The sequence below is a fragment of the Grammomys surdaster genome, unplaced genomic scaffold, assembly GCF_004785775.1.
Source record: "Grammomys surdaster isolate TR1022 unplaced genomic scaffold, NIH_TR_1.0 198, whole genome shotgun sequence".
Lineage (NCBI taxonomy): Eukaryota > Metazoa > Chordata > Mammalia > Rodentia > Muridae > Grammomys > Grammomys surdaster.
Window position 1 is genome coordinate 4,003,971 of NW_021604643.1, and position 11,414 is coordinate 4,015,384.

At 41.3% G+C, this 11,414-nt stretch overlaps 1 protein-coding gene across 1 annotated transcript in view; it reads right to left on the reverse strand.

Moving 5' to 3' along the window:
• The window catches only part of Gna14 (G protein subunit alpha 14), a 158,577-nt gene that overhangs the window by 68,747 nt on the left and 78,416 nt on the right, over positions 1-11,414 (reverse strand). Inside the window, exon 2 of the mRNA XM_028770068.1 lies at positions 689-873. Coding sequence (XP_028625901.1) covers positions 689-873 — 185 coding nt within the window. The remainder of the gene's footprint in view (positions 1-688; positions 874-11,414) is intronic.

The following is an 11,414-nucleotide window of genomic DNA, read 5'->3' on the forward strand; positions in this document are numbered from 1 at the left end:
TATTTCATATATGGATTCAAAACAAACTCCAGCCTGCTCCAATGTAGCGTATGCAATGCTCTTTGGCTCCTCCTCCCTTCTTTATTTTCCCTTCATTATTCGGAGATTTGCATCATGAATGACCAGCGACAACAAAAATCGAATGTCAGCTTGGTGTGCTCACATCATGACAGCACTTCTTCAGCACAGACACCAGAGCTGCTCTCATAAAATGTCACTTAGTTCCCAAGAAAGGCCAGCTCCCTACACAGACTCCAGTAGTCTACAGCACATTAGTGAACATATTTCCTGAGACTGAGAACTCTTGGAAAGCTAGAAGCTGTAAAAACCAGCAGCATTATTTTCCCACTGAGGTAAACAATGGGTCTCTCTACTCAGAGGGAAAATGGGCATCTTCTTTTGCCAGTCCCTGAAATGAGCAATGCCAGCAAATGCCCAAGTTTCAGTCTCTGTACACTACATAACACCACAAGCTCATTTCCTACAGAAAATATCAGGCTGAAATAAGAACAATAGGACTGTCAAAATGCATCATGCCTCCCAAGTAGCTCCTCCCCCACTGAGTAAAGACCTCAAATAATCTGGCACTCGACCAAATCACTTAGCAAACTTTTTTGTTCAAAGACGGTCACTGACCCCACTAGGAAGGCGTGCATTCAGACACAGCCAACCCTCTCAAGTACGGTACCTTATTCTGCTCACTCATGTATTGTATCCTCAGGGTGTCCATTGCTCTGATCATGGCTTGCATGGCTGTGAATATGTTTTGGTAAACCAGCTTCGTGAAGCCCTTTCTATCTTCATCACTGTAGCCGGACCCATGGATTATCCTCATCTGCTTGATAAAGGTGCTTTTCCCGCTCTCACCAGTTCCTAAGAGAAAAACAATGAGTGAAGAACAGTTAGCAAACTCCAAAAGGAGCCCTGGCAGTATTAGTTCACATCCTGGGTAACAGGTTGGTGGGAAGGGCTTGCAAAGAGTCTATCAGAAGCTTTGAGGTAATGCCTATCCATCTTCCTTCCCTCATGTCTTTGAAACAGGTCAGACATCTGCCTGGCCACTCTGAACATGAAGGATTTGCTGCTGTTCTGACTGACAGTGATGGAGCTGCTTCAGTGTGCAGGAAGGAGTTGAGCAGCTAAACTTTTGGAGAAGAGAAAGATAACTTGCCAACATGTACTTGATCCTTGCGCAATGAAGCATCATTTGCAGTCATGCCAAGTATCTATATGATAGAGGTTCATTCCAATCCATATTTAAGGAGAGCCCCAAAACTCCTACCACCAAGAAGTATATATCATTGAACTATCCCACTGGTCTTTAATCTACAGAGAAGTCCAGACATGACCTAGAAAATAGGATCCCAGTATCCCATATTTCTCTCAGATTGAGAATCTGCTAAAAAGGTAGTAAAATATTTATATAATGAAGCTCAATATTTCTAATATTGTCTATGATAAATGGAATCAATTATATGTGGTATTTATAATTCATCTCCAAATCTAAGTAGTGCTTTATTTTTTTTATTAACAGTTTGGTTGTTAATAAGGTTTCCAGCAAAGATGAAGGCAAAACTATCTCAGAACTAAAATTACTCACACTATACCCTTTAAATAAATGCACTTTACAAAGTGAAAATAGCATTTCATAATTTGTTACAAATAGAGAAAAGTTGTCTAATAGTGTTTCTGTCAAAAGAAAATCTTAGGTGAAAAATCTCACTAATACAACTCAGAGATTCTGCTGTGACGAAGGCCAAAGATTATTTTTCATGGAACAATTAATTAATTGTGACTCCCTATAGTCATTCATTTTCAGTGTCTCAACAGAACACCCAGACTCTACAAATGTCATCAAATTCTCTCATCTCTAGCACTTTATTGACTCTTCATACATACCACGTTGTAGATTTATTTTTATATATTTTACTTATCATAATGTGCTTTCCAGAGTAAGAGGCTAGAATACATACATAATAGCTACTGAGTTGATTAAAATTAGTGACTTTTAAACTTACATGGGCTTTCCTCTCTACCCTTACCAGGACATAAAAAGAGAGTAAGGTCTAGAGCAAAGCCCTGGGAGAGAGAAAGCTTTTAGGAATTTTATAAGATTCTTTAAATAAAAACAATTATTTCTTAAGACTGATTTTGTCAAAAACACATGCCTGCTTTCCTATTTGTTTCTATGTTAAACCCTCAATGTGTTCCCTTACCCTCAAGAAGTCAGACAAAGGTAAACCAGGGGGCCTGATGGTGTGGGTCCACTGTCCTTAGCAGCCTTTCCTTGAAGGCACTTCTTTCTACACTCTATAACCCATCTATACTGGCCTGCCCTTGTATTGACCCTCCTTGGCCCTTTCAAACAGGCTCATTCCTCCTCCTGCTTTTATTGCTTGCCTTTACTCTTGGCCTTGCCTGGCCTTCCTGACCAGATCAAGTTCAATACTCAGAGACTGGCCCTACCCATAATTATGATGGATCTTCTCATCTTGAGTGAATTAATCAAAATAATCCCTCCTCACAGCTATCATCACAGGCTAGCCTTAATCTGGACCAGTGGTTCTCAACCTTCCTAATGCTGTGACCCTTTAATACTGTTCCTCATGTTGTAGACCCACCCCAATCATAACAGTATTTTCATTGCTACTTAGTAACTGTAATTTTGCTACTTTTATGAATACTAATGTAAATAATTGATATGCAGGCTATCTGTATGAGACTCCTGTGAAAGGGGCTCACCCACGGGTTGAGAACCAATGATATAGACATTCTCACAGGTATATCTGAGAGCCTGCCTCCTCAGTGTCAAGTTGATAATTAATACTAACCATTACATGGACAGTAGCCTTCTTTGTGCCTGGTATAGTGCCTGACATTTGGTACCATAAATAATATTGAGCAATGCTCAATGTTAGGCTTCTTCCTCAGTTGCTCTCCACTTCATTATTTGAGTCAGGGTCTCTCACAAAACCTACAGCTCCTGGAATCAGCTAGGTTAGCTGGTCGACCAGTAAGTTCTAGAGCTCCACCTGCCTCCATGTTTCCAGCCCTAGCATCATGGCTATGTAGCATGGCTATATATGTATGTATGGCTAGCTTTTTACATGGCTGGTAGAGAAATGAATTCAGCTCTTTATATTTAAACAACAAGCACTGAATTGTCTCCTAAGATCCCTTCTGAATTATCTTTTAACTAACACAGAAATAATTCAGTGTTGTGGAATCAATTGTCAGAACTCTTTTAATCCTACAAAATGGAACCCCACTCCCAGCCTTGGCAAACACCCTTAATTTCTGCTTTGTCTATCTGACTATTGATGACTCCTCATTGACACGAAGTTACACAATCTTTTGTGCCTGACTTACTTCAGCTACATCCTCAGGGCGTGTCGACACTCAGCAGTCCTTTCCTGGATAGCGTATATCTAAATTTTTCAAATACAAGTTATTTTTTAAGTCTACCAAGTTACAATTACCTACTCAACACATGGGGAATAGAATATGCCGATTCTATGTGCCACAGCCCATGTGTCAAAAGACTGTGTGTCAAGACTCTGATCATACAGATAAGTAGAAAAGTGCCCTAAAGGAGCCTCACTCTGATATTCAATGACCTCTCCTGTGTGATAACTGGACGCTGATACTAACAAATACTAACGTAGTCACTATGCTGGGGAATCTACCCAAGTCACCCCCTTTAATCTTCAGAACAACTGTGAAATGAGTGCTGTTCTCTTCAGTACACAGGCGAGAAACCTAGGATTCAGATTGCTTCTGTAAAATCTACACTACACATAGGTACCAAAAGAAAGACCTGAAATTTATTCACTTGAACTCCACTGGCAAGCTCTACTGTCAAGGAAGATCTGGCTCATAAACTGAAGGACTTGGTGGTACTGGACTAGTAAGGACAAATTTTCAGTCCAGCCACACACTGGATAAACTCCAGACAAGCCACCAGCTTGCAGATACACCCTGCTCAGATCCTGCTGGGCTGTGCTCAGAGCCCTTGTATGAAGCTTCCCATGAAGAAGTCAGAGCACGTAGGGTTAGCCTCACTATGTTTCTTCCTGTGATTCAGCTCTCGTATTAACTGAGTTTTCCTAGAACCACTCAAAGAACCACATGAAAACTGAGCAGAGTACAACTCTCTCTCCTAAATGTTACTATCAATGCTTGGCCCAGAGTCCTAAGGCAGATTAGATCTCTGTTCCCATAGAATTCTGGGGTCCGTCTCCCCCAGGTGCAATACTCTGTTGCTTTAGTTTCTTCCCCCAGTAGGACGGAGTCTTTGGTCCCATGCCAGTCCACCCCAAGCAAACATTAGTCCTGTGTTTTACAGGTGAAGAAGTCAAGGCGAACATGGAGATTATGTGACTGCTTCAAGCAAGCTGTCACTGTGACCTTGAAGCCAGAAAACTCACTCGAGACAGCTCGAAATTAGGCAGCAAGATAAGGAAGCTCCCAGTAACAAGGCTCATTCCCTTACACCAGGACAAAGGCGGTCTCAAATGTTTCAAAATCAACTTATGTCTTCTTCTGTATTTGAAGCATTAAAAACCAACCAACCAACCAACCAACCAACCAACAAACCCTACTTTAGAACAGTTTTTAAGATTAAATTTAAAAAGTTCTTAATAATACTGTTATTTTAAAATACTCTTTAAATCTTTGGTTTCAAACACACACACCACACACACACACACACACACACACACACACACAGATAGGTTGGAGGCAAAGAAGAGACAGAATAGACTGACATCAATCACTGCAGATCAAGAACACAAAGAAACCATGTGGAAGGGGCCTTCTCATGCAAGCTCCTCCACAACCCAGCTGGTACCATCTTTTTCTAGAAGAGAAACTGAGGATCTTAAAGACTGCCCAGGTTGTTCAAGTTTATGCAGCTTGATAGTGTTGGCCTGTGTCTGAGTCATGTCTGCATTGGTATGTGCTCTTCCTCTGACAATTCGGTACTTTCTTTAAAAAAAAAAAAAAAAAAAAAAAAGCCTCCTCTACTTCCCAAACTGACATTATAAAAGGAAAGCCTTGTTCCTTCAGCCTTCAGAACTGTGCTAGATCAGGTCGGGTTCCAGCAGCAGGGGGCAGCAGGCAAGAGGGAGTGAAGGTAGGTAATGACATCATGCCTTCTACAATGGCAGTTGTGGCAGGGCCACAGGGACTGGTGAGCATAAATCAAAGATCTGAGCCGATTCATTTACCTGTTCGAAACAGAAACTCCACATTCTGACTTCATGTAGACATTTATTCATTTATTCAGGGGAAAAATGAACATCCAAAGGCATGCCTCTAGGGATGAAAACTGCTAGTGTTTTTTACTGGGTGGTTTTTAATTGAAGAGTGGCTGGTTTAGCTCTCCTTCCCCATCCCCCTACTTTAGCCAATTATCTTCTAAAACATGGCTTTGGGCCATGCTGCTGGGCTAATTGCCATCTGTCTGAAATGAGCCTGCTGGGGCTACTCCTGCAAATGGAGGAGAGAAGGAACCCTCTGTTCACATCAGATTTTTATTCCAAGCAGGGGCCAAGCATTTTGGTTGGAAAGGGAATTTTGGTGTTCAATTACCATGGACTCCTCCAGGTATGATGAGAATCCCATTCCAGGAGCAACTCAGCATGCAACATCACAGAAGAGAGAAGAGCCAACTAGCAACTTCATTTACAAGTTCAGTCTTAAATATAAATAAGGGAAATGACACCTCTCTGTTTACTTTCCATTTCCCCATCTGCATATTTGAAACTAAATTCCAATGATGGTTACTAAGTTGTAAGTCACTAAGTGACATCCCAGCCAACAGAGGGATGCCAATGTATACAATGGGGGTCATATATGACAGAGCATATCAAATGTCCATATACATGATGGGCTCTAATCTTACAATGAAACTGAACAATTCCCATCATGCCATATTGTTACTTACCGCTTGACATTGAGGGATGCTCAGATACACAAAAGCCACTGTGTTACAATTGCCTACAGTATTCAGGACAGTGATATATTGCATAGATTTGCAGTCTATATACACAGCCTATGCTTGTAGAGGCTGTATCATCTTGGTTTGTGTAAATATAATCTATTATGTTTGTACAATGGCGAAATGTGTTTTTCAGAGCATATGGCCATCATTAGGTTAGGCATGTCTGCACTTTTCATTTCTTATCGGTGTTAAGAGCCTGCTGTGTGAGCTGCTTGCCTGGCCTCTCTGTGCAACTGTCTTCCATATTAAAGTCACTGGACAACAGCTGGCAAGACACTCAGGACAGTAACAGATTCACCAAAGGACCTCTTGTCTGCTTTCTGTCACTACAATTGCTGACATCTCAGTAGGAGAGCATCAAGACACCCTACCCACCCCACCCCATCTCTTGTTGGAATGCCACACTTAGATGATTTTGCCCCCTTTCCCTTTAAGCAACTGTTCTTTCTTTGATTAGCACTGGGTAAATGGACTCCTGTCTCTTACTACTCTGCTGTGCACAGTGAATATAGATAATGCATGTTCTATTCTCCTCACTACAGACTCTCTGCTGACTTTGGGTGAGGGCTATGGGCCTCTGGCCTTGCAGGGCTGGGAGCTTTCCTACAGTAATGTTCTTGACTGGACTGTCCAGTAGTGTCTGCTAATGTGTGCTTCAATATTGTGATTTGGGCATCTCCATATGACACTTTTGTGATTACCTAATATTTTATTTTATATGTTGTTCAAATAAGTTTTTTTTATAAGATATGAAAACCCTGTATTGTGTGTGTCAATCAAAGGAAATAAAACATGTGACTTTACAATATTTGAACAGAAATTCTTCCCAGTTACGTAGGTGCTGCACTTTCTGAACTACTCACAAAGGACTGTCCTATGCAGATGAAATTACCCCTTCTAGTACTCATCCAAGAGTCTCTCCTAATCCCTAACTCTTCCCTTCTCCAGGGGCCTCTAAAACTCCACCCAGGAATCTTATGCAGATACAAAACAGCAAGACTACAAACACAAGAACTGAAAATGGACCAAACAAACAAACAAAACAAAACAAAAAAATATTTGTACACTAAGACCCTATACTTCTGGTACTGAGAAAACAATACAAGGTAGAGTATTAATTTTATTTCAAATAACACACACAAAAAAAGCTGTGGGGTTAAGGGGGTTATGGGGAGGTGGCAAAAAGTTGCTTTTAGAAGCCAGGAAGAAATAGAAGGCAAAGCAAAATAAATCCTTTGAATGATAGCCAAAAGATACCTGAACAGAAAACCAATTGTCCTAGAATTTACCCAGAATCCAGGAAGACTGGCTCCCTGAGAGCTAAGGCAGGGAACTAACGGAGCTGCTGAGACAGGCAGTGGCCTAGCGCATTTCCTGACCCTGCAATCCCCACCTCCCAGAAGCCAGTGTTCCCAGTTTAGGGTTACAGCAGACAATGTGGAGGCAGTAAAACTTAACTCACAAAATGAAGACAGATGGGGATGTCACCTAACTTACATGAGAAACAGGCTGAAGGGGTATGAACATGTCCGATGAGACCACCAAGTGGGCTTTCTATGAACAGGGATCTTATTTCTCTTGACAGAGGACACACTAATGTTCATGAATGGACAGTTATAGCTTAGAGACCTCCATGAGGAGTCCCTTTAGGAAAGCAGTAAAGATAGGGTTGTGTGCAGTGGGAGGACCTGTTGGAGATGCAAAGCCAGCTCTTTCATGCCAGGTTCCTGCTGCTCAGCTTTCTGATGAAGACATGAAGACCTGGTGCCAAACACACTGTGGGGCTCAGGTTCTATGTCAAGCCTTTTGTGGAGTTCAGAAAAAAACTCAGAAACTGCCTTTTGTCACCTTTAAGTGGAAGCAGTTCTCACCTGCAGAGGCCTGCCCAGAGAACAGTGTCATAACTTTGTTTGGTGCACTCCATCCTGGGCTGACCTTGGGCAGTGGAAGTTCCTGCAGCTGCATGGGCTACTATCCTGGAGCTTGTCATTCTGCAGATACGGGTTTATGAGAGAAGCTGGCAAGCTCTGGGTAAAGCCAAAGAACTACCCAAGTGTAAAGAAGAACCCAAGGGATGGAGGACCCAACAAAACTCAGATTCTCTGCTCCCTACCCACCCACCCTCCCCAGTTAAATTTCATCTGTCTCAGTAAGAGCCAGGGAATATTCAGTTGTGGCGAGTATTGTGGAGGTTTCTATGGACTGGAGGGAAACACTGCTTCTGGGCCCCCCTGCAGGACATTTCTGACAGAATCCACCTGGGACAGAAATGTTCCAGCTGCTCCATTGTGTTCAGGTGAATCAATGGGCTTTTCCAATTTCATTTCTTCACTAATCCCCAGGCCCCTCAAGCTCTGCTGTTCCTTCTCCAAGGAGAAAGTATTTTTAGAGAAGCAGTAAGATTCACAAATTCAGGTCTGCCCAAGCCTCATCTCACTACCAACACCATGGCACCTATCCTAGCTTCTGTTCTCATATGTCGAAGACTTCCTGTGTTGAGCCATAAAAGGAGGAAGAAGACTGTCTTGTGCAACAACTGAACTGGAAGCAGCTGGAGACAGAGTCATGGCTACTCTTTGAGAAAAGGAGGCTAACAGGTTTTTAAAACAAAAATGGAAAGTTGAAAGACATTAAATGATGAATCTTAAAAGCCAGTTTAAGATATTAAAAAAAATGGTGGATTCAAAATATGTTGCATCACACTTGATGATCTTTTGGATTTATTAATATGTCTAGTTATCTTTATGAATTAGACCAAAAATGCCATGATTCTAAGCACATCAGCTCCTCTCAGAGGGAGATGTCACATTCATGGATGTGAAATACAGATAAGAGATACTTTTTAAGAGTTCATCTAGACCAACAAGGTCCCTACAAAAGCAAAAATGCCTACCCAAAACCTAGATGATTTTAGTTCGATCCCGAGAACCCCCATGGCAGAAGGAGTGAACTGACCCCTCTAAGCTGTCCTCTGACTCTCACATGCACACAATGCCACATCCACACCTCCAGGAAATAAACCTGCAATAAAAAAATTTAAAGGACCTCTGACTATGCTGACATTTGGACTATTTTCCTATCATTACACTATTGTGTAACAACTATCTAAGTAATGTTCCAATAGTCTCAGGCACCATTGGTAATATAGATATGAGCTAAAGCACATGAGAGCAGGTAAACAGCTTCTATACAAACACAGCACGATTTAACAGCAGGAGACGCGAGTGTGGTATATTTGGACAACTAGGAGAGATCTAGGAATCAGTTCCTCAATTGATAGCAAGAGCAACCACGTGACCCATTGTGTTATCACAGATATCATTTTTATTAAAATGTACTTTCAAATTTAAGGCATCTGTGAGAAGTTCTTTATTTTAAGATTAAAAACTATGTGTATGAATGTTTGGTTGCATGTATGTCTGTGCATCACATGTGTGTTTATGAAGGTCAGAAGAGGGCATCAGATCCCTTGGAACAGGAGTTAGGGATGGTTGTGAAGCACCATGTGGGAGTTGGGAACTGAACTTCACTCCTTAATAAACGCTCTTAACTGCTGAGTCATCTACCCAGCTCTCTTGCTCTTAGAGCAATCAAAACTAAAGGAACACATGAGTTACCTTTTAATCACACGGACGTTTTGAAGTCTGAGTTTTTAAACGTAAGGTACAGAGAACAGTGCATTTTTCACATTTGCTATCAATACATTTAAAAGTTCATATAGAGAGACATCAAGGCAAGTTTTTGTTCTAAATTAATTTGAGCTATTTACTTATATAATCAAATCTTCATAATGTTATAAAGGCGGGATGCACTAAAAATTCAATATAAGCATTTAGCTCAGTATTAATTCTTTTATATCAGGAAACATTTGGCACTGGTTTATGTTCATTTCTCGGATGCAGTTACATGATCCAGAGATCTCTGTGATGGGCAAGCATCAATCCTTCTGCAAAGAGCTCTCTGGCACACTCCTCTAATCCCAGCATTCAGGAGGCTATCAAAGGAGGGTTGTAAATTTGAGGCCAGACTGGGCTACATAGTAAGACCCTGGGCCTCCACGTTAATCTGCCACTCCTCCCCCAAGAGGATAAAATAAAAAGCTGTACAATTTAGTTTATTCTGTGTCAATGGCTCATTTATAAAACCCTAGGAAAGTAATATAATACTTGTTTGGAACAAAGCTCCATTTTGGAGCATTCTCTAGACCTCCATTAATTCACCCTGGAAATTAATAAACCACATGAATGGCAAGGAGAATCCTCTCCTGTTTTATGTTTTATGGCTAACAGATAAAACAGCAGAAATTCCATTAGCATCACTCATGCCTCCTGTAAGAAAGATCATGAACTCACCTTTAGAGGAGACTGACTCCTGGTTGATTTACAAAAAGGGCAAACATACGTGTTTTCATGAATGGTTTTAGAACCTCCTACAGATAGATCACTGCTGCTTCTGAAAATAAGCACCCCCTCCCATTCTCACAGTAACATTCACTGAGAAATCCTAGCATCATGGCACTGGTAGGGAGTGGCTTGCAGACTGCAGAAGCTGCTGGGGCCTCTCTAACATTAGAACAACTGACTCCGAGAGAGCCTGCAGTCAGAACTGCCCTTGCACATCGTAAGAACCGATCCAAAGTTGGATATTTGCTCATGTTGTGAGTGGAGGGAACATAGAGCAAGGGCATGAAGGAAAAGACAGAAGAGAGATGATACCCTTGAGTCTATGTGAGTGAATGTAGGCAAGGAGATGAAGAAACCATTTTGAAACATGATGAGATTCTGTTGAAGCACAGATGGTCAAGGTAGCCACAATCCTTCACCCCAGGATAAGGTCAAATGAAATGAAATAGGATAAAACACTCCTATCTACTGCTAGCATAACTAAACATGGGGGTGGGGGTGGGGCAAGGATGAGCCCATGAGATTCTCGATATGGCAGTTCTAGAGACACAGTGTACTATCAGCCACCCGGGAAAGAAAAAAAAATCACGTTCTCCTTGGAATTCTAGAAAATCTGAAACAATTTTATTCAGACTGATATCTACATAAGTAGGCATAGAATTTTCACTCGGCCATTGTGACCAAATGCATGAATTTACCCTTGGTGTCCAGCATAAGAACTGAGCAGCTGAGGATTGAGGCAAGAGCACACACCAGTGTGAAGCACATATATCTAATAATATATTTATTTTATTTTAAAAAACAATCTAAAGATTCCTATTATCTTTGGTGGTTAATTTTGGTTTATTATCCCAACTTGATTGAGTGGAGCCTGGAAAATAGATACCAAGATGTAGCATTGCTGTAAGTTGTATACTGAATGCTGTAAGTTTACTGGAGGCTTTAAGTATACTGGATGCTGTAAGTATACTGGATGCTGTAAGTAAGTATACTGGATGCTGTAAGTA